Source organism: Ranitomeya imitator, chromosome 3 (genome assembly GCF_032444005.1).
Source record: "Ranitomeya imitator isolate aRanImi1 chromosome 3, aRanImi1.pri, whole genome shotgun sequence".
NCBI classification, from domain to species: Eukaryota; Metazoa; Chordata; class Amphibia; order Anura; family Dendrobatidae; genus Ranitomeya; species Ranitomeya imitator.
In genome coordinates, this window is record NC_091284.1 from 386,424,108 (window position 1) to 386,449,544 (window position 25,437).

Genomic DNA, 25,437 nt, shown 5'->3' on the forward strand with positions numbered 1-25,437 from the left:
CTTCGTGGGTTTATTTCTCAATAAATGACATCGATTGCTTAGACGAGCTCTTGTGTATGCTTGACATAAATTCATCTTGCCATATCCACGTTCCATGAATCTGTGCTGAAGGTCCCCGGCCTGTCTTTCAAAAAAGAGATCATTAGAGCAGATTCTCCTGGCTCTTAGAAACTGTCCAGTAGGGATGTTTCTCAGCAAGTGTCTAGGGTGTTGGGACGTAGCATGTAGCAAAGTATTGGCTGCTGTCTTTTTCCTAAACAGGTCTGTCTGAATACTGCCCGTTTGATCGACTTGGATTAAGATGTCTAAGAATTCGATGTGTTGATTGCTACATTGATATGTCAATTTTAGATTTAAACAATTATCATTCAGATGTTTAAAGAAGGTGTCTAGGTCACTTTGTGTGCCTTGCCAAATTAGAAGCACATCATCAATGTAGCGCCACCATGCTACAACTCCAGAACACATAGGTATAGGATTAGACTGAAAAATGTCCCTCTCCCACAGCCCCAGGAAGAGATTTGCATATGAGGGCGCACAAGACGCCCCCATTGCAGTCCCCTGGAGCTGTAGGTAGAGGGACTCCTTAAAAAGGAAAAAATTATGTGTCAAAATAAAGTTTAAAGCTGTCAGAAGGAAATCACAGAGTGCCCCATCCAGACCACTCACGTTGAGAAAAAATTGTGTGGCACGAATACCGTCCTCATGTCGAATAGATGAGTATAAAGACTCAACATCACATGTTACAAGTAGCATGTCAGATTCCAGATGTATGCCGTCAAGTTTCCTGAGAACATCAGTTGTATCCTTCAGGAAGGATGGCAAAGTTTCCACCAAAGGTTTTAAATAGTGGTCTATTAATCTACATAAAGGGTCACATAAGTTGTTAATTCCAGATACAATTGGTCTACCTGGTGGACTGACCGGGTCCTTATGTACTTTAGGTAATAGGTAGATCACTGCCACATTAGGTTCGTTGATCAGTAGACCTTCCATCTGTTTACAGGTGAGTATACCATCGTTCACAGCTTTTGACAACAACTCTTTTAACTCAGACCTGAATTTGGACATAGGGTTAAACGTTAGTCGACGATAACACACAATATTGTTAATTTGTCTATACATTTCTTTCTCGTATAATTCAACAGGCCAGATAACCACATTACCCCCTTTATCGGAGGGTTTTATAACCACGTCTTTCCTATCCTCTAGTTCTTTGAGAGCCGTCCTTTCACCCTTTGTGAGGTTATCCCTTTTAATTGTTTTTGGGATATCCTCAAGGTCCCTCATCACCATTCTGATGAATAGGTCAATCTCAGGATATGTAGAAGTCTGTGGAAATTTTGTAGATTTAGGGAGAAGATGTGAAGGATACTCACCATTACCTTTTCCAGATTCAGATTCCCTTGCCAGGTCTTCCAGTGTTTCAAGGACTTGTGTATCCGAAATCGTCGCTGTCATTGATACATCTTCCTGTTGATGGAACATTTTCTTAAAGGTTAGCTTCCTAGCAAATAATTGTAGATCCTTTGTCACCGAGAACCTATCAAATCTTGATGCAGGGGAAAAAGACAGGCCGAGGCTCAGCACCGAAATGTGGTCAGAAGACAATGGTATTTTAGATAGGTTAATTACCTTGGATGATGTACCAGGTATATTTGTTTCCTCATAACGGACTTTTCCATTTTGCTTCCTTTCACGTGGTCCACGGTTGTGTTCATATCTCCGCCTATTGTACCTGATAGGATATCTCCTAGTACTGGCAGATGATGTTGTAGACATGCCAGTTAATGACGTGTCCGTAGAGTTTTTAACTGATACATCATTCTTCCCGGTCTTTTGATTGTTCCATCTGAACATGCGATTAGATTTTTTGTCCTCCAGGTCCCTTAGAAATTTTTTAGTTTTAGTGTTTGAGATCTGGTTTTTCCATTCAACTAGATTTTTCTCAACCTCCTTCTTGAACAATTCAATTTCCTCTTTAGAACACTCTAAATTTAATTTCTTTTGTACTTCGCCAATTTCCACCTCTAGTTCCTCTAACGTTTTTGTATTAAAATCAATGATTATCCCCATGAAAGAGGATGAACATATATTGCATGCCGTCTCCCATCTGAGACGAAACTCATCATCCTCTATTTGGAAGGACGGAAAAACTTGAATCCTCAGCCCACGGGGAGTGAGACCCTTTTTAAGGTAATTTTCAAGTGACACCTTATTCCACCAAGTACGTGTTCTCCGATTCAGGAGATTCTTCAGGGTTTTCTTAAGGGCTGCCTTTTGAGCTGAATCTTGTTCAGGAGGGACCTCACCCGCAAATATACTTTGAGCACGCTGTACCCAGGACGCATCTCGGCTCCTGAAGTCCATATTGGATAGGACAAAGAAACTGCAAAACAACAAAACACCTATATACATGTCCTATATAAGGGCCATAATACTAGATAATAAACACCTACAAATAATGGCAACACCAGAAAGAACCATATCATAAAAGGATATAACTTTATTGAACATAAAATAAATACAAAATATATAAAATACAAAGATATACTGCAGGTGAGGATCACATAAACAAGAAGGAAGAGGTAGATAACGCCTGGATAAAAGTCTATGTATAAACCACAGCTGACCTGTCACATAATAAATCCAAAAACAGAGTTGGAACAAAGTAAGGAGACCTTAATGTCTAATATGCCTATATACGTATGGAGAGCTACAACCAAAAACGTACACCAGTAAAGGCCGACAAAGGTCCTATGAATAGTATAAGATAGCATATAACTAGTGACAACAACGTTACATTATGTACATATATTTACCAGATCAGGTGTAGGATAACCAGGCGTCCACCACACCCGACGCGCGTTTCGCACTGAAATGCTTCGTCCAGGGGTGGATAGACGCTGGTTTCATCCCTTTTTATATTGCAATAGGCCATAGGAACCGAAAAACCGGAAACCGGAAGTAGATCTGGGCGCATGCGCACATAGCACAAGAGTTTCTTCATAATAAGTTGTCGCTCGGTATTCTTACTAATAATCACTGCGCAGTGTCTCTAAGTGATAAATAGCCGCCGTATCCTATATACCGCCACTACCGCCTGATGAAAAAATGAAGTGGCGGTAAGAAGAAGCGCCGTGTACAACTAAGTGCGGTCGTCATGGAAACCGAAGTCCCGCGATAGAAGATGTGAGCGCCGCGGCAGAAGCCCGGTGTCACCTGACAAGATCAAGTGATACAGTCACGTGAGGAAGGTAAGTAAACAACCATAGAAGTGTACTAGAGACCGCAGACCAAGAAGAAGTTTTAGTACCGCAGAGAAAAAAGACGGAACCTAGAAAAAAAGAAAAAATGGAAGGAATGCACATAATAAATTAGATAACAAACACAAGGATGACATACAACTTAGTGCTTATAACCAAATAATGGTAAGAATAATACAAAAAAACATATAAGTGTTATACTAACAGCCATCAACTAACTGCTATGCAGCAGAGCAATGGATAAAAAGGTGTACATATATATAATATAATCGAAATATAAAATTGGACATATACATATATATAAAACTACATACACATATACATATCACATAAAATTAGTGTAAACAACCTATGTATAAATAAATACGTATGTAAAAGTGCTGAGTGCTGCAGATGTCGGAGAACAAAAGTGACGAGTGCTTCAAACAGACGCCATCATATATAGGTAGAAGGTGAAAATGAAGATATCATCCTTGATAAGTGGAAGATGGAATAACGATGGCAACAAAATAAATATCTAAAAGAATAGTAAATAAATATATATAAATATATGCATTCCAAAAGGGGAGAGAAAAAAAAAAAACAACATCAAAAAATCACAACAGCTCAAAGAGGATAAAAGAGAATTTAATGAGATTAAAAAAATAAAACAATGATTAAAAACACGAAGCAAGAAGAACTAGTGGAAAAATTGGTAACAGAACGACTGATGGAAGGTTCATTACAAGAATGGTTGAAAACTGTTATGATCATTTAATCCATATGGTGAAATTGTGTTTAATTTAAAAATCCATTTCGTCTCCTTTTGGGCCAATAGGCGTTTCCAGTTACCCCCACGTGGCCCAATGAAAACCCTATCAATGCCCCTAAATAAAAGTCCAGTGGGATCACATTGATGTTTTTCTTTGAAATGTCGTGGGATTGGCTTCAGAATTGTCAGATCATCACTGGTCTTGGCCCCTTCAATGTCTAGTATATGCTCCCGAATACGCCTCCTAAACTCCCTTGATGTCATACCAACATATACAAGGCCACAGCCACAAGTGGCATGGTATATGACTGCTTTTGTAGTGCAGTTAATAGTGTGGGTGATGGTATATTGCTCAGTTGCATCCGAATTCATGAAATCCTTCGTTTTAACTACATTTTTGCATGCCACACACTTACCACAAGGTGAGCAGCCCCAAGCCGGGCCTTTGGATCCAAAGATAAATTTGGTATTCTCACCCTTGTGGTAGCTGTGGACTAGATGATCACGTAAATTACGTGCCCTTCTATAGGTCACAGCAGGGGTAACCCCAACTATATTCGATAGGGTCTTATCAAGTGATAGGATGGACCAGTGTTTCTGAAGAATCTCATAAACCTCCTCACTCCGGGAATTAAAATCCAGGATACATCTTACCTTTGTGTCAAAGGTCTTGGTCTTCGTGGGTTTATTTCTCAATAAATGACATCGATTGCTTAGACGAGCTCTTGTGTATGCTTGACATAAATTCATCTTGCCATATCCACGTTCCATGAATCTGTGCTGAAGGTCCCCGGCCTGTCTTTCAAAAAAGAGATCATTAGAGCAGATTCTCCTGGCTCTTAGAAACTGTCCAGTAGGGATGTTTCTCAGCAAGTGTCTAGGGTGTTGGGACGTAGCATGTAGCAAAGTATTGGCTGCTGTCTTTTTCCTAAACAGGTCTGTCTGAATACTGCCCGTTTGATCGACTTGGATTAAGATGTCTAAGAATTCGATGTGTTGATTGCTACATTGATATGTCAATTTTAGATTTAAACAATTATCATTCAGATGTTTAAAGAAGGTGTCTAGGTCACTTTGTGTGCCTTGCCAAATTAGAAGCACATCATCAATGTAGCGCCACCATGCTACAACTCCAGAACACATAGGTATAGGATTAGACTGAAAAATGTCCCTCTCCCACAGCCCCAGGAAGAGATTTGCATATGAGGGCGCACAAGACGCCCCCATTGCAGTCCCCTGGAGCTGTAGGTAGAGGGACTCCTGGCATGTCTACAACATCATCTGCCAGTACTAGGAGATATCCTATCAGGTACAATAGGCGGAGATATGAACACAACCGTGGACCACGTGAAAGGAAGCAAAATGGAAAAGTCCGTTATGAGGAAACAAATATACCTGGTACATCATCCAAGGTAATTAACCTATCTAAAATACCATTGTCTTCTGACCACATTTCGGTGCTGAGCCTCGGCCTGTCTTTTTCCCCTGCATCAAGATTTGATAGGTTCTCGGTGACAAAGGATCTACAATTATTTGCTAGGAAGCTAACCTTTAAGAAAATGTTCCATCAACAGGAAGATGTATCAATGACAGCGACGATTTCGGATACACAAGTCCTTGAAACACTGGAAGACCTGGCAAGGGAATCTGAATCTGGAAAAGGTAATGGTGAGTATCCTTCACATCTTCTCCCTAAATCTACAAAATTTCCACAGACTTCTACATATCCTGAGATTGACCTATTCATCAGAATGGTGATGAGGGACCTTGAGGATATCCCAAAAACAATTAAAAGGGATAACCTCACAAAGGGTGAAAGGACGGCTCTCAAAGAACTAGAGGATAGGAAAGACGTGGTTATAAAACCCTCCGATAAAGGGGGTAATGTGGTTATCTGGCCTGTTGAATTATACGAGAAAGAAATGTATAGACAAATTAACAATATTGTGTGTTATCGTCGACTAACGTTTAACCCTATGTCCAAATTCAGGTCTGAGTTAAAAGAGTTGTTGTCAAAAGCTGTGAACGATGGTATACTCACCTGTAAACAGATGGAAGGTCTACTGATCAACGAACCTAATGTGGCAGTGATCTACCTATTACCTAAAGTACATAAGGACCCGGTCAGTCCACCAGGTAGACCAATTGTATCTGGAATTAACAACTTATGTGACCCTTTATGTAGATTAATAGACCACTATTTAAAACCTTTGGTGGAAACTTTGCCATCCTTCCTGAAGGATACAACTGATGTTCTCAGGAAACTTGACGGCATACATCTGGAATCTGACATGCTACTTGTAACATGTGATGTTGAGTCTTTATACTCATCTATTCGACATGAGGACGGTATTCGTGCCACACAATTTTTTCTCAACGTGAGTGGTCTGGATGGGGCACTCTGTGATTTCCTTCTGACAGCTTTAAACTTTATTTTGACACATAATTTTTTCCTTTTTAAGGAGTCCCTCTACCTACAGCTCCAGGGGACTGCAATGGGGGCGTCTTGTGCGCCCTCATATGCAAATCTCTTCCTGGGGCTGTGGGAGAAGGACATTTTTCAGTCTAATCCTATACCTATGTGTTCTGGAGTTGTAGCATGGTGGCGCTACATTGATGATGTGCTTCTAATTTGGCAAGGCACACAAAGTGACCTAGACACCTTCTTTAAACATCTGAATGATAATTGTTTAAATCTAAAATTGACATATCAATGTAGCAATCAACACATCGAATTCTTAGACATCTTAATCCAAGTCGATCAAACGGGCAGTATTCAGACAGACCTGTTTAGGAAAAAGACAGCAGCCAATACTTTGCTACATGCTACGTCCCAACACCCTAGACACTTGCTGAGAAACATCCCTACTGGACAGTTTCTAAGAGCCAGGAGAATCTGCTCTAATGATCTCTTTTTTGAAAGACAGGCCGGGGACCTTCAGCACAGATTCATGGAACGTGGATATGGCAAGATGAATTTATGTCAAGCATACACAAGAGCTCGTCTAAGCAATCGATGTCATTTATTGAGAAATAAACCCACGAAGACCAAGACCTTTGACACAAAGGTAAGATGTATCCTGGATTTTAATTCCCGGAGTGAGGAGGTTTATGAGATTCTTCAGAAACACTGGTCCATCCTATCACTTGATAAGACCCTATCGAATATAGTTGGGGTTACCCCTGCTGTGACCTATAGAAGGGCACGTAATTTACGTGATCATCTAGTCCACAGCTACCACAAGGGTGAGAATACCAAATTTATCTTTGGATCCAAAGGCCCGGCTTGGGGCTGCTCACCTTGTGGTAAGTGTGTGGCATGCAAAAATGTAGTTAAAACGAAGGATTTCATGAATTCGGATGCAACTGAGCAATATACCATCACCCACACTATTAACTGCACTACAAAAGCAGTCATATACCATGCCACTTGTGGCTGTGGCCTTGTATATGTTGGTATGACATCAAGGGAGTTTAGGAGGCGTATTCGGGAGCATATACTAGACATTGAAGGGGCCAAGACCAGTGATGATCTGACAATTCTGAAGCCAATCCCACGACATTTCAAAGAAAAACATCAATGTGATCCCACTGGACTTTTATTTAGGGGCATTGATAGGGTTTTCATTGGGCCACGTGGGGGTAACTGGAAACGCCTATTGGCCCAAAAGGAGACGAAATGGATTTTTAAATTAAACACAATTTCACCATATGGATTAAATGATCATAACAGTTTTCAACCATTCTTGTAATGAACCTTCCATCAGTCGTTCTGTTACCAATTTTTCCACTAGTTCTTCTTGCTTCGTGTTTTTAATCATTGTTTTATTTTTTTAATCTCATTAAATTCTCTTTTATCCTCTTTGAGCTGTTGTGATTTTTTGATGTTGGTTTTTTTTTTTCTCTCCCCTTTTGGAATGCATATATTTATATATATTTATTTACTATTCTTTTAGATATTTATTTTGTTGCCATCGTTATTCCATCTTCCACTTATCAAGGATGATATCTTCATTTTCACCTTCTACCTATATATGATGGCGTCTGTTTGAAGCACTCGTCACTTTTGTTCTCCGACATCTGCAGCACTCAGCACTTTTACATACGTATTTATTTATACATAGGTTGTTTACACTAATTTTATGTGATATGTATATGTGTATGTAGTTTTATATATATGTATATGTCCAATTTTATATTTCGATTATATTATATATATGTACACCTTTTTATCCATTGCTCTGCTGCATAGCAGTTAGTTGATGGCTGTTAGTATAACACTTATATGTTTTTTTGTATTATTCTTACCATTATTTGGTTATAAGCACTAAGTTGTATGTCATCCTTGTGTTTGTTATCTAATTTATTATGTGCATTCCTTCCATTTTTTCTTTTTTTCTAGGTTCCGTCTTTTTTCTCTGCGGTACTAAAACTTCTTCTTGGTCTGCGGTCTCTAGTACACTTCTATGGTTGTTTACTTACCTTCCTCACGTGACTGTATCACTTGATCTTGTCAGGTGACACCGGGCTTCTGCCGCGGCGCTCACATCTTCTATCGCGGGACTTCGGTTTCCATGACGACCGCACTTAGTTGTACACGGCGCTTCTTCTTACCGCCACTTCATTTTTTCATCAGGCGGTAGCGGCGGTATATAGGATACGGCGGCTATTTATCACTTAGAGACACTGCGCAGTGATTATTAGTAAGAATACCGAGCGACAACTTATTATGAAGAAACTCTTGTGCTATGTGCGCATGCGCCCAGATCTACTTCCGGTTTCCGGTTTTTCGGTTCCTATGGCCTATTGCAATATAAAAAGGGATGAAACCAGCGTCTATCCACCCCTGGACGAAGCATTTCAGTGCGAAACGCGCGTCGGGTGTGGTGGACGCCTGGTTATCCTACACCTGATCTGGTAAATATATGTACATAATGTAACGTTGTTGTCACTAGTTATATGCTATCTTATACTATTCATAGGACCTTTGTCGGCCTTTACTGGTGTACGTTTTTGGTTGTAGCTCTCCATACGTATATAGGCATATTAGACATTAAGGTCTCCTTACTTTGTTCCAACTCTGTTTTTGGATTTATTATGTGACAGGTCAGCTGTGGTTTATACATAGACTTTTATCCAGGCGTTATCTACCTCTTCCTTCTTGTTTATGTGATCCTCACCTGCAGTATATCTTTGTATTTTATATATTTTGTATTTATTTTATGTTCAATAAAGTTATATCCTTTTATGATATGGTTCTTTCTGGTGTTGCCATTATTTGTAGGTGTTTATTAAGTTCATTGGCTGTAAATTCCCAGGACCTTTCTAATGGCACCATGAGCGTGAGAACTTTCTCACGCTCGCGTTGACATCAGTGAGGTGAAAGTTCACCAGGAGACACTGAACTGAGCAGAGTCTCTCTTGTATAGTTGCATCATGCAACAATGCAGGCTGACATCTATATAAACCAAATCCAAGTACCTTTCAGTTGCTTGGCTTAAACAATCACTGTCGTTTCAACAAATTTTTAATAAATCACTAGTACAGGTAAATATAAGCAACTTTAGAAGATCTTATCACATAAATCTGCTTCTACTTATCCACTTCTTTTCCTCCCTCTACCACCTGGACTTATTATCCACTTATCACAGTGAGATATCATTCAAAAAGACCAACTTCCAGCAAATGTATTTTACTTTGGTGCTGAATTCACATCCACACAGCTCATTACTGATGGATGATGTCCGCCATGCTGCTGCTTCTTTCTGGGTGCAACAGGGAAAGAGAAGCAGGAACCCGTCTATCTACTGTATGTCTGCTGTCTATAGGAGACATCATAGCAGCTAGTCTCCATACTGCAGCTTCGAGGGAACTGAAAATTAGAGAATGTGCAGAAAAGAAAATATAATGGCCAGAAATGCTGTTTTTCCTCTTGTACATACATATAACAGCTTGTTTTGAAAAGTTAACTGAAAGCACAGTTACGGTTTAAAGATGTCTTCTACAGCTTATTCTGAGAAGTTACCTCAAACAACAAGTATGGCAGAACAATGTCTTCTGTTTTTCTATAAAAAGAAATGAGCCAGTTTTTCCAGATGATATTTTAGCATAGACTTTTGTGTCTACGTGAGCAATAACTCAATTTCTGATTTTATATGATTTTACTCTGCACTTTTGAAGCAGTTTTCTTCGTGTATCTCTGTACCTCTGTCTATCTCTCAAGCTCCTTCTTACTTCTCCACTTCAATAGACTTCTACAAGCAGCAACTGTAATCTGATCAGATTACAGACAGATTTGAGCAGTAAATTCAGAAAAAACGCCTCATAAATTGAAAAAGATTTTTTTCTGTAATAACATATATTACTGTACAATATAAGTTTGGGGTTTTCATTACCACTTGTAATATTGATTTATAGAAATAAAATAATAATTATAGTAAATTTTTTAATCATCACATAATGAAAACTTTTGACAAATTTTTAAATACATTGGACCAATTCATCAAGAACAGCAATTTTCATGCCGATCTTGATGAGGTGGCACGGTGGAGTCAAATGCTTCTGATTCTTGAAGCCTCTGTACATCATCTCAGAAATCTCACTCCGGTCAGGGAGTGGAGTGAGACTTCTGGCATAGAGAATGCCACAACTCATGATGAATTAACCTGCCGTCACACTATCAGTATTTGGTCAGTATTTTACATCAGTATTCATAAGCCAAAACCAGGAGTGGAACAATTAGAGGAAAAGTATAATAGAAACATATGCATCACTTCTGTATTTATCACCCACTCCTGGTTTTGGCTTACAAATACTGATGTAAAATACTGACCAAATACTGCTAGTGTGACGGCAGCCTAAAAGTTGAAAAGTTTTTGTACAACTCAGAGTTGCAGCAAAAATGTGTGATTTTTTTTTCAAAGCAATTTACACCAGAATTCTGATAAATTTGTTTTGATGAATCGAGGCCTTTGTTTTTCAATTCCTGAAGCATTTTTAAAGTTTTGTGTAGTGTTAGTAAAGGGAAGTATGTACTGGTTTGATAGATTGTTTCCAATATAGTCCATGCTCTATGAGATAATTATATCAAAAGCAAATCAAAATTACTGTTTTGCTACTATGTATCACTGGGGGTTAAGGCTGGTGCTACATGGTGACTTTGGTAATGACAGGTTGCATGGCCAAAGATGTCTGATGTCACTGTTACAAACAAAAACAAAGAAAAGCAGACTAGGTCCTATGAATGGGGATCACCACGATACGAAAATGGCATAGGTATAAACACAGCTTTATTAGGAAACAGATAGAAATGACAAACACACTCACATTAAAAACATTTAAAAAGCATAATCATGCTATAAACAACAGCCCCTAATACGGCAATAACCTACATAGGACTCAAAAATATATTGGCAAATGCAGTGTGCAATCATAGAGCCAAACCATAGTATATTACATATGGACCATAATACTTTGGCACTCCCCCAAATAATTTATGAGAAAAACATGATAAATATGCAAATAAACTCAGATCTGTAAACATGTACCGTCTAAATGTGGAGCTCTCACTAACGTGTATATCCCTGCACCCAATAATAAAGACCTGCACAAAAATAAACCTGTCTAACAATTTAGAAACAGGTATGCATGTGGATGTAAAGAATAAAGGATCACCCCTGACGAAGCCACCCTGTGTGGTGGCGACACGCGACACGCGTTGGGTCTTGGTATAGCGAAGAAAAAATAAAGAAAAAAGGAACCACTTCATATAATTGCACACCACAGAATGAAAATGAATAAAAAGGCAAACTTTTATTGACACATCAATAAAAACACTTAAAACGGTATCATACCGACATCCCCACATACACCCGCCAAAGCAATACAGTACAAGCAAATGAAGGCGCCAATATACAAAAATGCTAAATAGCAATGAATAACACAGCACACTGATCAATGTCCCGTCAGGCACAACATCTGTATAACTGAACCAAGATGGCGTAATGAGTACAGCAAGCACCCCCACAAAATAAAGACAGATACTGCCAACTGAGAGACAAGGATAAGCCCATATAGGTCAATGTGGCGTATAGAAACGAGGAGGTGCCTAGGCGACTGGGTCCAGACACAGTGGTGGTAGAAGAACTGGACAGCGTGAAAACAATAAATGTGCATCCGCAGCAATGCCCATGTATAAAAATATAACTACCACCTAGAAGAAGAGTGTATCCAGGTCCCAGGTCCGGCCAGACAGAACACAGAGAGGCGCTGTGAAGAAACCCACATGAGGGTGTAATGCGCCAAAGGCAGGGCGAACGTGGGGAGGAAGCCCAATGCGTGTCGCCGTCGCAAGGACGGCTTCGTCAGGGGAAGGTAAGCTGCAATGCTCAACGCCGGTTTAAATACCTTACGTGAGAGTGAGCTGAGGGACGAGCAACGCCGGGAACCGGAACCGGAAGTAACGCCGGAAGGGCGGAAGAGAACGCAATGGCAGACGTCTCTGCCAATACTGCATGATGCGCATGCTCCGGAACTTTCCAGCGCCGCGTATCATGTAACCGGCTAAGGGATAAATCGAATAACAGAGCGAGTAGACTGACATATTAGAGACGCCTGACTGGACCGGTAATAGTTGTAGGAAGTCCTAAAATAATAGGGTAACAGGACAGTACCATACATACCACAAAGACCACAAAGACAGAACAAAATACATGACGGGACACACAAGAGGGCAAACACACATGATGGTGTGAGGGTGTAATGGTACACAGATAAAGTCACTGCAGGCAAATACCGGTGAGTGACATTCCGGTTCGCTGGAACACCTACAGGAGGGAAAAAGGGAGAAAAAAAAGGGTTAAAAAAAGAAAAAAGGAAAGTCCAATATGACATACAGTCAGATGTCACACACCTGAAAAAGAGAAGAATAATAATACAAACAAACCAAACTTGGGTCTTGGTATAGCCCACATTGGGACTCTTATGGGAGGTTCGGCTGTGGTAATATAGAGCTTTGGGCATGAAATACTATGTGCCTCTGTCCACAGGCAGCCTTGAAACTCTCCCTGTGTCAATTTATTAACCCTCTCTGTGGTACATCATAGGTCACATATTGCTAGTGACTGTATTGCTTGCCTAATATGTCCGTGTTATCCTTTATTCTTTACACCCACATGCATAGCTGTTTCTAAATTGTTAGACAGGTTTATTTTTGTGCAGGTCTTTATTATTGGGTGCAGGGATATTTGCCATTATATTTTTGAGTCCTATGTGGGTTATTGCCGTATTAGGGGCTGCTGTTTATAGCATGATTATGCTTTTTAAATATTTTTAATGTGAGTGTTTTTGTCATTTCTATCTGTTTCCTAATAAAGCTGTGTTTATACCTATGCCATTTTCGTATTGTGGTGATCCCCATTCATAGGACCTAGTCTGCTTTTCTTCGTTTATGTCTACCTTAGTATAGGTCCTGGTGGCATCCCACTGCCTGTGGTGCCCCCATACATCTATTTTGTGATGTCACTGTTACATCACAACATAATGTAGGTAGACATGATCCCATTCTGCTACTCAAAGTGCTGCATCCACAACTCCATTTATATACATTATGTTGTGATGTAGCAAAATCACAGTATAGCCCCAGCCTAAGGCCGGGGTCACACTAGTGTATGGCATCGGAAGCGATATGCTAATGACCCTTGGCTCCTGCTCTGCTGCGAGTGGGAGCCGAGCGTCATGTGTCTGTGCTCCGAGCCTCTCGCACAGAGCAGATCTGAGCACAGCTGCGGAGGAGGCGGAGAAATGAATTTCTCCATCTCCTGCATTGCCACCCCGGTAATGATATCCGAGTGATGTGCGTTGTGTCACTCGCACCCATAGACTTATATGGGTGCGGGTGCCAATCACAACATGCTGCGATTGTTCTCACATGCTGATTCGGCATGAGAAATAATCGCAGATGTGATCTGCCCCATAAATTAACACAGGTCTGAGTGCTATGCGATGTTTTCCCGCATAACACCATACTCTATGCTAGTGCGACCCCGGCCTAAATGTTTCAGTCTGAAGTTCAGACTTACAGATTTTTGCACATAGTCCAGATTAGCATTCATGTGTCATCTGGAAGCAGGGCTGGATCTAAGAAGGTTACAAAGCACCAGACCTTTTCATGCAAAGGTTAACAATTATTTACATAAAAAAGAAACAGCACAAACATTACAAATGCACATACGGTCTGATTAATTATTTTGAGTAATTTTTGTTGCTTTTTCCCTGTTTTTTGTATGCAGCTTTTTTATTCCCTTTTTAATTTGCATTTTTAGTCCGCTCATGAGCCACCTTCCCTATTTCGAAGACTTTGACCCAGAAAACCTCAACGAATACTATGAGACAAAAAAAGTTAAGCGACTTAAAAAAAACGCAAATGATAAATCCGGACCTTAGTTGTAATGTGCCTTTCTTGAGGAGTGTAAGTCTCCCATTGTTTAGGGAGTTTATGCTAGAATTCTGGGGTAAAACTTTTGAGATGTTGCATGATTCTTGGAACTTTTGTCATTTTTACGCCACACTGGACCAGCTTTTCCATCTTTTGAAACAGTGGTGAAAGCTGTGGCAAGACATGGTGTGGTGAAGTCTGCCAATCACATTTATCACATTTTACGCAACAAGAGTGGCATAAATTACACTAGTGGAAGTTTCTGGTGGAGGCGCATGGCAACTGTGGAGGCAGATGCCTCATAATGAAGTTGGCGCATGTTACGCGAGCACTCCATTCATTAAGAGTGTTGTGCAAAATGAATGGCGAACTTTATTTCAATGGTCAAATTATTAAGAAATTCAATTACACAGTCAAATAACAAAAAAACATAACAAAATATTACATTTTTGAATATAACAAAAACAACAGCATGAAAATTAGTGTTGGTGATGAGATGACCCAACTGGCTATATTATTTTATATTAACAGTGCTTTTGTAATTTTTGTTTTTAGGGGTATTACCTCTTTAAATAGGTTTCATTTTTTTCTAAATTGATTTCTATAATGTAAACCATTTTATTTTAGTAGCCTTTCTTGGCACAGTTTGCAAAACTTATTTTGATCCTTCTTGAGACTTACATTTTTGTCTCCCACATGCCTCTATTTAAAGCTGGATTATCTATTGTACTTTGAATATCTCGCCTTTTCTATCTGAGTTCCGGCTCAAGTTGTTCTCGCTCTCTACAGAGCCAAGTTTGACAAAGAATTGAGATCTGAGCATATGAATCCTGACAGGGAAGGCTTGTTACTCTTGATGCTGACGCAAAAGGACAGAATATTACTTCCATAGTAATAATGCAGCACAGTCTGGCTTGTAGGCTATTTACTGCCTGATAAATAGCTGTGTGCTCTCGCATGTTAACAGCATATACCCTGCAAGTCTAAGTAATTTATTTTCCATTGCTTTGTGCTCCAGACCTGCTAGTTGTGCATCACACAAATACCATAATTGTATGTTTGCCTTGAAGTAATGATTATGTCCAGCCATTATGTATCAGCCTGAGCCCACTCCCACACAGTATTCTGGTTAGTATTGTATTCTACATCAGTATTCTTAAACCAAAGCCAGGAATGGGATGGACACATAGAATATGTTTTGTGGAAACATTTGTACCTTTTAACTTTTAAACGCAGATCTTGTTTTTAAGCTACGTTCATATATTCAGTATTTGGTCAGTATTTTACCTCATTATGTGTAAACCAAAACCAGGAGTGGGTGATAAATGCAGAAGTGGTGCATATGTTTCTATTATACTTTTCCTCTATTTCTTCCACTCCTGGTTTTGGCTTATAAATACTGAGGTAAAATACTGACCAAATACTGACCTTGTGACCGTGGCTTTAGCTTACGAATACTGATGCAAAATACTGATAGAAATCCTGCCTTGTAAAAGTGGTCGTATTTGCTTCAAGGGGAACTGGATCTATAGGAATTTCTCATATCCTGCATATTTCCTAAATTAGCTATCCTGACTTGTCTGCTGTAGTACATAATTGTAAAATAAATCAAGAAAGAGAATTAAAAATATATACTTATGACCTCACCCATTCTCCCAAAAGATGAAGTGAGTTCATTGGCTGTGAACTCGCAGGACCACGCAACACGAGCAGGAGAACTTTCTCACGCTCACGGTGCCGTCAGATAGGTAATAGGAGTTCACAGAGAGACACTGAGCACACGGTGCTCAGTGTCTTTGCTGGATGACAAGCTGTCTGGTCGCATTATGCAACCATGCAGCCTGCCATCTACAGTAGATGTAGCAGAGCTGGACCCGTCAGGGGACAAATGGATTAGCAGCATCTCTGCGGAAAGGTCAGGAATATTGCTGTTTGCTTTTTTAACTCTTTTGCAGATGACGAGCGCATCGGGGGGAATGGGCGAGGTCATTATTATGGTTTAATTAAGATTATTAAAGGAGTCTGTGTCATTCTTTCAATTAAAGGACTTTTTTCTGGGTGTCTGTGTTTTCATACAATGTGACTATGGGGTTAGTAAAGGGGGTGTCTCATTGACGCCTCTCCATTACTAACCTCGGGCTTGATGTCACCTGACAATACAAAGGTGACATCAACTGCCCAACTATCGCCCAACTTGCCACCACTACAGGGCAAGTGGAAAGAGCGAGGCTAAATGCCAGAATTGGTGCATCTTAAAGATGCACTTTTTCCGGGGCAGCTGAAAGCTGATGTTTTTAGCTTGAGGGGCCAATATCAGCCTCTTCCTAGGGTATTAACATCAGCCAGCAGCTGTCTGCATAGCCTTTGCTGGTTATTAATTATAGGGGACCTTACATCAATATCATGATATTAATATCTTGGGAAGCTCCATGGGTATTACCCCCTTCCCAGGCTAGAAATATCAGCCTCCAGCTGTCTGCTTTCCCTCTGTTCATTACGAAAATTGGGCGGGAGTCCACGCCATCTATGTAATATAAATACATATATATATGTGTGTGTGTGTCACTGACATCTATATATCTATCTATTCTATGTTTACATATCTATTCTATCTATTCTATACACCTGTCAGTGTGTTTTTACTGTATGCGGCACATGAATTGCCGGCTTTTCAATGGAGAAAAGGACACCATATTCTACTCCACACTTAGAGAGATAAACAGAGAAAGAGAAAAAATAGAAAGAGCAACTGAGAGAAACAGAGAGAAAAGGAGAAAGAGACAAAAAGGCCATAAAGGCTTATAGGTAGAGATGAATTAATCTTTTGAAATTCAAATTAGTCAGGTTCAGTGAATTATTTAAAAAAATCATTCACATCTAATTGATCTGCTGCAAATATGAAGTCTTTAGCTTCCTGGAAAGATGTGTAATATTGGACTATTAAAACAAGTGTGTAAAACATTTAACTTTTTTTTAAAAATATGAACACTTTGTAAAGTACACTGTTGCATTTAGATTTCTGGAATGTTGGGAATTTTATTTTGTTTTTTTTAAATAAATAAATAAAAACTTTATTGAAATGCAGAAAGATGTTGCTTATGATTTGTATCACGAGCCAGGAAACACATTTTCTCAGACGGAAAAGCATTGGTTTCAACATTTTCTTCAGTTGGAAAATTAAGACTGAGTGGATTTAAACTTCCGTCCTTGTTTTAGTGTATCAAGAATGAAAAACAGGCAGTAATTAAGCTGATGTCGTGCAATATATCACAGATCAAGCAATTCAGACTATGCAGGTCCTGCACCTCACTGTCACTTGAGCCTGGGTATTATTATTAAGTACTGATACTACCACTCCCATTTTCTATGCTCTTTTGTTCTGCAGTAGTACACTACACTCTGATTTAGGCATTGTTGTCCCTATCTTTAATGATCAGCTGTGCACTGTGACTTCCAATCCTTTGGCTGTAAAATCCTAAAATGGTCCCTGCTTTCCTTGCCCTCATCTTTTATAGTGCCTATGATAGTCCCTTGCACCCCCGACTGACTGTACTAAATCATGTGATGTAATAGCTGAAGACATAATGGCCCATACCTGACGTTGAATGAGCCAGCATTCTTGCCGATGCAATCTTTGACAATGTATGAACCCAACAAATTGAGTCGCAAATTGTTCAAATTTGCTGGGAGTTCTGAATGTCACGAAATTCAACTTCAATTTGATTCACAGTGGATTGGATTGATTTGATCATTTCTATTCGTAGTTTTTATTTTTTTTTAAATAGACAAAGTGGTACCACTTATTGGTTAAAAAAATAACACAAAGTGGTATCCCCATTCATTAGGATCTACTCTCTTGTAAACTTTTCTAATCAAATGTTGAGTTTCTGCCTGGTTTCGACTGACTGACCCATGATAATCTATTTAGCATAGTTTCAGGGAATTTTTTAAAGCATTTGCAGTAAGTATTTTAATAATTTCCCTTGGAGACTATTCCCGTGGGACCTAAGGGAACAACACATCAGTAGTATTTTTATGTAATTATACTGCATTTACTTTGCTTTTGTCTACCTTTGACAGAACAATGTTTGGATGCAGATTTCTTTTAAGCTTTGGTAGTTACTTGCAGCATGAAGAATAACAGGTTTATTTATCACAGTTGTCCCTGCGTGTTCAGTAAATCCTTCCTTTGTCTCCAACTATTGTTATAAGAACACAGCTCTTGTGCTGGATATATACCTCACATGTCTGGTTTGCACTTAAAACATCAATAATATATATTCCTGTCAACACTCCTACGTGAATTTAAAGTTGTTCTTTCCTGCTTTTTGAGTAAAAAGGGAACTGTTTGAAAAAAATATATATTATTTGTTATTATTTTCAAAATGCAAAAACACTGTATTTTATAGCCCTTCCTAATAAACTACGAAATATCCAATTTGACTTTTATTCCTTGTTATTATAAACATAGTTTTTGTACTCCAGCCTCCAGCTTGGGAAAAAAAAGCCAATGTGGCAACTGTACTTGGGAGTTAAAAGAGAACTATTTTTTACAAGTAAGGTATGAGCTAAAAATGAGCTCCTATGCCTGTCTTCACAACTAGGAAGGAGCCAAAACTTTTCTCAGAGATTGAGATTCTCGCAGAAAATAAACTGTTTGCACAACTTAGCAAAATTGGTCCATTTTAATACTTGGGAGCAGCATTGTGGAATCATGGGTTGTGAATCGTTATACAAAAGTGTCTTATAAAAGTCAAAGTGGAACAAAATCGGGAGATATTTGCAGTGCGCTGAAAGATTCAAGAGTATGAACACGCCACAATAGACTGCCTTGCTACTTAACCCTTTCACCGCCTTGCGATTTTCCATTTTTGCACTTTTGTTTTTTACTCCTCTCCTTCCCAGAGTCATAACTTTATTCCTTTTCCAACAATACAGCCATATAAGGCCTTGTCTGTTATGGGATTAGTTGTACTTTTGAATGACGCCATTGATTCAACCACATAGTGTATTGGAAAGGGAGAAAAAAAATCTAAGTGCGGTGACATTGAAAAAAAAAGTCCAATTCCACAATTTGTTTTTTTACCATGTTCACTAAATGCTAAAACTGACCTGCCAATATGATTCCCCAGGTCAGTACGAGGACGCAGATACCTAACATGCATAGGTTCTTTTTTATTTAAGTGGTTAAAAACAAAATCAGACATTTGTGTAAAAAAAAAAAAGAGACCCATTGAGTCTCCATTTTTTGTGATCTGGGGGTTGGGTGAGGGCTTATTTTTGTGCCATTGAGCTGACATTTTTATTGATACCATTTTATGGTAGGTACAATTATTATTGTTATTGCGTTTTATTGCAACGTTGCAGCGGCCAATAAAATGTAATTCTGGCATTTTAATTTTTTTCCCCATTACGCCATTTACCAGTCAGATTAATATACTTTAAAATTTGATAGATTGGACATTTCTGAAAGTGAACGCAGCAATACCAAATTGTGTATTTTTAACTTGCTTTATTTTGATTGGGGCAACTTTTGTTTTTTATTTTCTTTTATTGTTTTAAACTTTTTCGCTTTGCATTTTACTGTCTTTAATAGTCCCATTTAGGAGACTTGGAGCTGTGATCATCCGATCGCCTGTGCTACACATAGCAGGGCTTCAGCCTCTATCTTTTTGCGGATTTATTGCGGATATCCTATCAAAAAGGACATTCCGGAAAATAAAAAAATCCGCAAAAAATCTGCGCAAAATCCGCGCAAAAAACGCGCAAATTCCGCAAGAAATCCGTGCGAAAAAAGCACGCGGATTTCTGGCAGAATTCTCAGGATTATGTCAGGAAAAAATCCTGACTTGTGCACATACCCTAAAGGAGTAGAACATGACTGTTTTTATCCAAAATGTTTTGTTCGTAATTCCTTCTAAAACAGAGGTCATTATGCCATTCAAAATTTTATTTACCAAATTTGGACTTTTGGAAAAAGTTCCACGATGTCTAATGCAGGGGTGTACATAGAAATGTAAGTGCCCGTAGCAAAGTCAGAATTGTAGTTTTCCATGGGCCCCTTGCTGTCATTAAGTCAGTGGATATGAGGAAGGAGGCATTTTTACACCTCACCTTACCATTGGTGGCGCCCCACTGGCTCAATGCTAATTTTAATTCGTAGTTTGTCTTATAGACGTGAGCATGATGTAATGACTTATCAGTCATGATGCCATAACAATGGTATTATTTTTATTGTTTATCATTATAGCGCCATTTAATCCATGGCGCTTTATATGTGAAAAGGGTTAAACAGGAAGAAAAAAGGATGATATACTGGTCCAAATTAATGAACAAAGATAAATTTTATTAATTAAAAAGGTAACAACAAGTGTGGGAGAAGGGAATATATTACATGTCACAAATTGTATGCTGCAAAAAACTGAGGCACATACAACATGGAAAAAACTGCATATAACAAAATATAAACCATAGTAACACTGATAATCTACTATATAATTGTCTAAGGGTCACTTTTGTCTGTCTGTCTTTCTGTCTGTCTGTAACAGAAATCCCAAGTCGTTGATTGTTTTGCCACGACCAATCAGCGACGGGCACAGTCCGGCGGCAAAATCGCCTCTCCTTACTCCCCGCAATCAGTGCCCGCTCCATACTACCCTCCAGTCAGCGCTCACACAGGGTTAATGGCAGCGTTAACGGACTGCCTTATGCCACGGTGTAACGCACTCCGTTAACGCTGCTATTAACCTGTGTGACCAACTTTTTACTATTGATGCTGCCTATGCAAAAATAAAAATAATTATATACTCACCGTCCATCGGCCCCTCGGATCCAGAACAGGCCATTCCCTCTCCTCGTGATGCTTCGGTGACTGCTCCATTCATTGCGATCTCGTGAGATGATGGCGTAGCAATGCACCGCAATGCACTCTTGAGACCGGAGCACGCGAGGAGCATCGGTAAACGCTTCGCCTGGATCCGGGGGCCAACGGAAGGTTAGTATATAACTATTTTTTATTTTAATTCTTTTTTTAACGGGGATATGATGCCCACATTGCTATATACTATGTGGGCTGTGCAATAGACTATTCCCGGTGAAAGGCCTGGCTATTCACTGCCTGCGTTGAGAAACACGTGATGGTGTCTCCGCAGCTCCTCTACTTGCAATATACTACGTGGGCTGTGCAATATACTACGTGGGCTGTGCAATATACTGCGAGGGCTGTGCAATATACTGCGTGGGCTGTGCAATATACTGCGTGGGCTGTGCTATATACTGCGTGGGCTGTGCAATATACTACATGGGCTGTGCAATATACTACGTGGGCTCTGCAATATACTACGTGGGCTGTGCAATGTACTACGTGGGCTTTGCAATGTACTATGTGGGCTTTGCAATGTACTATGTGGGCTGTGCAATTTACTACGTGGCTGTGCAATATACTACGTGGCTGTGCTATATACTACGTGGCCGTGCTATATACTATATGTATACTATATGTGCAATGTACTATGTGGGCTGTGCAATTTACTACGTGGCTGTGCAATATACTATGTGGCTGTGCAATATACTACGTGGCTGTGCTATATACTACGTGGCCGTGCTATATACTACGTGGCCTGTGCTATATACTACGTGGCCTATGTTATACACTACGTGGCCTGTGCTATACACTACATGGCCTGTGTTATACACTACATGGGCTGTGTTATATACTGCGTGCGTGGGCTGTTATATACTAAGTGAGCTGTGTTATATGCCATGTGGGCTGTTATAAACTAAGTGGCTGTGTTTTATGCTATGTGGGTTGTTATACACTTCGTGGACTGTGCTATATACTCCGTGGACTGTGTTATATACTACATGGCTGTGCTATATACTACGTGGCTGTGCAATATACTACGTGGCTGTGCAATATACTACGTGGCTGTGCTATTTACTACGTGGGCTGTTATATACTACGTGGCTGTGCTATATACTACGTGGCCGAACAATCAGCGACAGGCGCAGTCCTGTGCATTCAATGCATTATTCTAAAATCTTCATAAATAAACTACATACATATTCTAGAACAGGGGTCCCCAACTCCAGTCCTCAAGGCCCACCAACAGGTCATGTTTTCAGGATTTCCTTTGCATTGCACAGGTGATGCAATTATTACCTGGGCAAGACTAAGGAAATCCTGAAAACATGACATGTTGGTGGGCCTTGAGGACTGGAGTTGGGGACCCCTGTTCTAGAATACCTGATGCGTTAGAATCAGGCTACCATCTAGTCTACTATATAATCGTCTAATTCTGTCTGTTTGTCTGTACTCGAAATCCCGTGTCGCTGATTGGTCGTGCCAGTCACCTGCGACCAATCAGCGACAGGAGCAGTTTGGCCGTAGTTTAATCATGTTTACTGAACAAGTTGTCAGTCACAGTGCCACGTAGTTCAGTAACGTTTACTGAGCATGTTCTGTCAGTCACAGAGCCACATAGTTCAGTCACGTTTACTGAACAAGTTCTGTCAGTCACAGTGCCACGTAGTTCAGTCACGTTTACTGAACAAGTTCTGTCAGTCAAAGTGCCACGTACAGTAGTTCAGTCACGTTTACTGAAAAAGTTCTGTCAGTCACAGTGCCACGTAGTTCACTCACGTTTACTGAACACGTTCTATCAGTCACAGTGCCATGTAGTTCAGTCACGTTTACTGAACAAGTTCTGTCAATCACAGTGCAACATAGTTCACTCACGTTTACAGAACACGTTCAGTCAGTCAATGGGGTGTACAAAAATCAAAAATATTTTGAGTTGATATTGTTAACAAATATAGTGCCGATGTACTTCTTTCATCTGATGATATATTTAAATACAGTTAGATATTCATGTAATGGTTTATATATTTTGATGATCTGTTTAACAATTTCGTTCAGTTGTATTAAGTTCTATGAGCAATAAAATTCAATGATAATGTATATATTTACCCGGAAAATCCTGTGTATTCATTGCATTATTCTTAAATCTTCATAAATAAACTACCTACATATTCTAGAATACCCGATGTGTTATAATCGGGCCACCATCTAGTTATTCTAATAAATATCTATCTTGCAATTACAAACAGTAATGCCATAGCAGTGGATAATAAAAAGGGAGAATCTTTGCATAGGGGCAAATGCTAAATGGTATTGCTATAAGGTGTATCCATTCATATGCTAGTAGTCATCTCATATATAAAGCTGAATGTGTGTGTGTGTGTGTGTGTGTTTGTGTATGTATGTGTGTATGTCCGAGAATGGCATCTGCACCGTCGCAGCTACAGCCACAAAATTTTGCACAGTCAAACGTGTGGACCCCGAAAGATTCATAGGCTATGTTGTGAGGCGAAATTTTAACCCCGTGTGCTCCAATTCACCAAACAATTTTGCCCCTATCTACATAATGGGGAAAAAGTGAAAGGAAAAGTGTTGGAAGCAAATTGACTGCTGCCAGATGTGAACAAGGGGGACTTAAAGAATGAGAGCGATGGCGCCAAAGAGTATATACCATACAGTTGCTAAGGTGGGGCCCCAACATGGGATACTCACCACACACGACATATGAACACACACACAAAATGCACCACACACTACCACGTGCTTGAACACATATACAACCCTCAGCACACATTTCACCACACATACACCAACCTCGCCACATAAAAGTCGAAACACAAAAGTCACCATTCAAAACCCGCCATGCGCAAAATTCGCCACATGCAAAACTCACCACATGCAAAACTAGTCTCTCGCAAAACTCACCACACGTGCAAAACTCACCTCATGGAAAACTTGGCACACGTGCAAAACTCACCTCATGGAAAACTCACCTCATGGAAAACCCGCCACACGCAAAACTTGCACACATGGAAAAATTGCCACATGCACAAAAGTTGCAACACATGCAAAAGTTGCCTCACACAAAACTTGCACATACTCAAAATACACCACCCATAAAACTCGCCACACGCAAAACTCGCCATGCGCAAAATTGGCTACACTAACCGGTCACATGCAGCTCAATACACAAAAAGTTGCTACAAGCATGTCGCCACACAAAACTCATCTCACAAAAGTCGCTACATGCATGTCGCCACAAGCAACTCAACACACACAACTTGACACATGAAACTCACCCTAAAACACACACAAGTCTGGTATTATCCTTCAAAAATAAAAATCTGATTAATAAGCAGACAAACTACAAGAGCAACAAATGTACCATACAGGAAATATGGCAGCTGTGAGTCACATGACCTGTTTATTATGTGTATGTTTGAGCTAATATGTACTGCCAGGGGGGAGGGCTTCCTGTTGGCTGGGGATTTATCAGGCTGCCAATTTAGCTTACAAATACTGAGGTAAAAATACTGACCAAATAACGTGTGAATGAGGTCTAATATAGGAGGAGATGACATACAGGTACATACTATATACAGGGGAGATGACACACAGGTATATACTATATACAGGAAGAGATGACACACAGGTATATACTATATACAGGAGGAGATGACACACAGGTATATACTATATACAGGGGAGATGACATGCACATATATACTAGATATAGGGGAGATGACACAGGTATATACTATATACAGGAGGAGATGACATACAGGTATATACTATTTTCAGTAGGAGATGACACACACATATATACTATATACAGGGGAGATGACACACAGGTATATACTATATACAGGAGGAGATGAAACACAGGTATATACTATATACAGGAGGAGATGACACACAGGTATATACTATATACAGGGGAGATGACACACAAATATATACTATATATAGGGGAGATGACACAGGTATATACTATATACAGGAGGAGATGACATACAGGTATATACTATATTCAGGAGGAGATGACACACACATATATACTATATACAGGGGAGATGACACACAGAGGTATATACTATATACAGGAGGAGATGACACACAGGTATAT

At 39.7% G+C, this 25,437-nt stretch overlaps 3 protein-coding genes across 4 annotated transcripts in view; 2 read left to right on the plus strand and 1 right to left on the minus strand.

Moving 5' to 3' along the window:
* CSMD2 (CUB and Sushi multiple domains 2) overlaps nucleotides 1-25,437 on the plus strand; it is a 1,686,610-nt gene that overhangs the window by 698,696 nt on the left and 962,477 nt on the right. The gene's annotated exons all lie outside the window — the stretch shown is intronic.
* LOC138672115 (uncharacterized) lies at nucleotides 5-1,838 on the minus strand. 2 transcript variants are annotated; one of them, XR_011319586.1, is made up of 3 exons: nucleotides 1,380-1,838; nucleotides 912-1,057; nucleotides 5-120 (listed from the first exon to the last, which is right to left on the minus strand). XR_011319586.1 is itself a non-coding variant. In XM_069760156.1 (2 exons), the coding sequence occupies exons 1-2, from the start codon at nucleotides 1,780-1,782 to the stop codon at nucleotides 11-13; spliced, it is 981 nt and encodes a 326-aa protein (XP_069616257.1). In that variant the 5' UTR covers nucleotides 1,783-1,838; the 3' UTR covers nucleotides 5-10. The 2 variants fall into 2 exon arrangements, 1 of the variants encoding a protein (XP_069616257.1); XM_069760156.1 differs by having other exon boundaries at nucleotides 912-1,838.
* LOC138671476 (uncharacterized) lies at nucleotides 5,220-8,104 on the plus strand. Its single transcript, XM_069759653.1, has 3 exons — nucleotides 5,220-6,153; nucleotides 6,945-7,085; nucleotides 7,974-8,104. Exons 1-2 carry the CDS (start codon nucleotides 5,220-5,222, stop codon nucleotides 7,052-7,054), a joined length of 1,044 nt encoding a protein of 347 aa, XP_069615754.1. The 3' UTR covers nucleotides 7,055-7,085; nucleotides 7,974-8,104.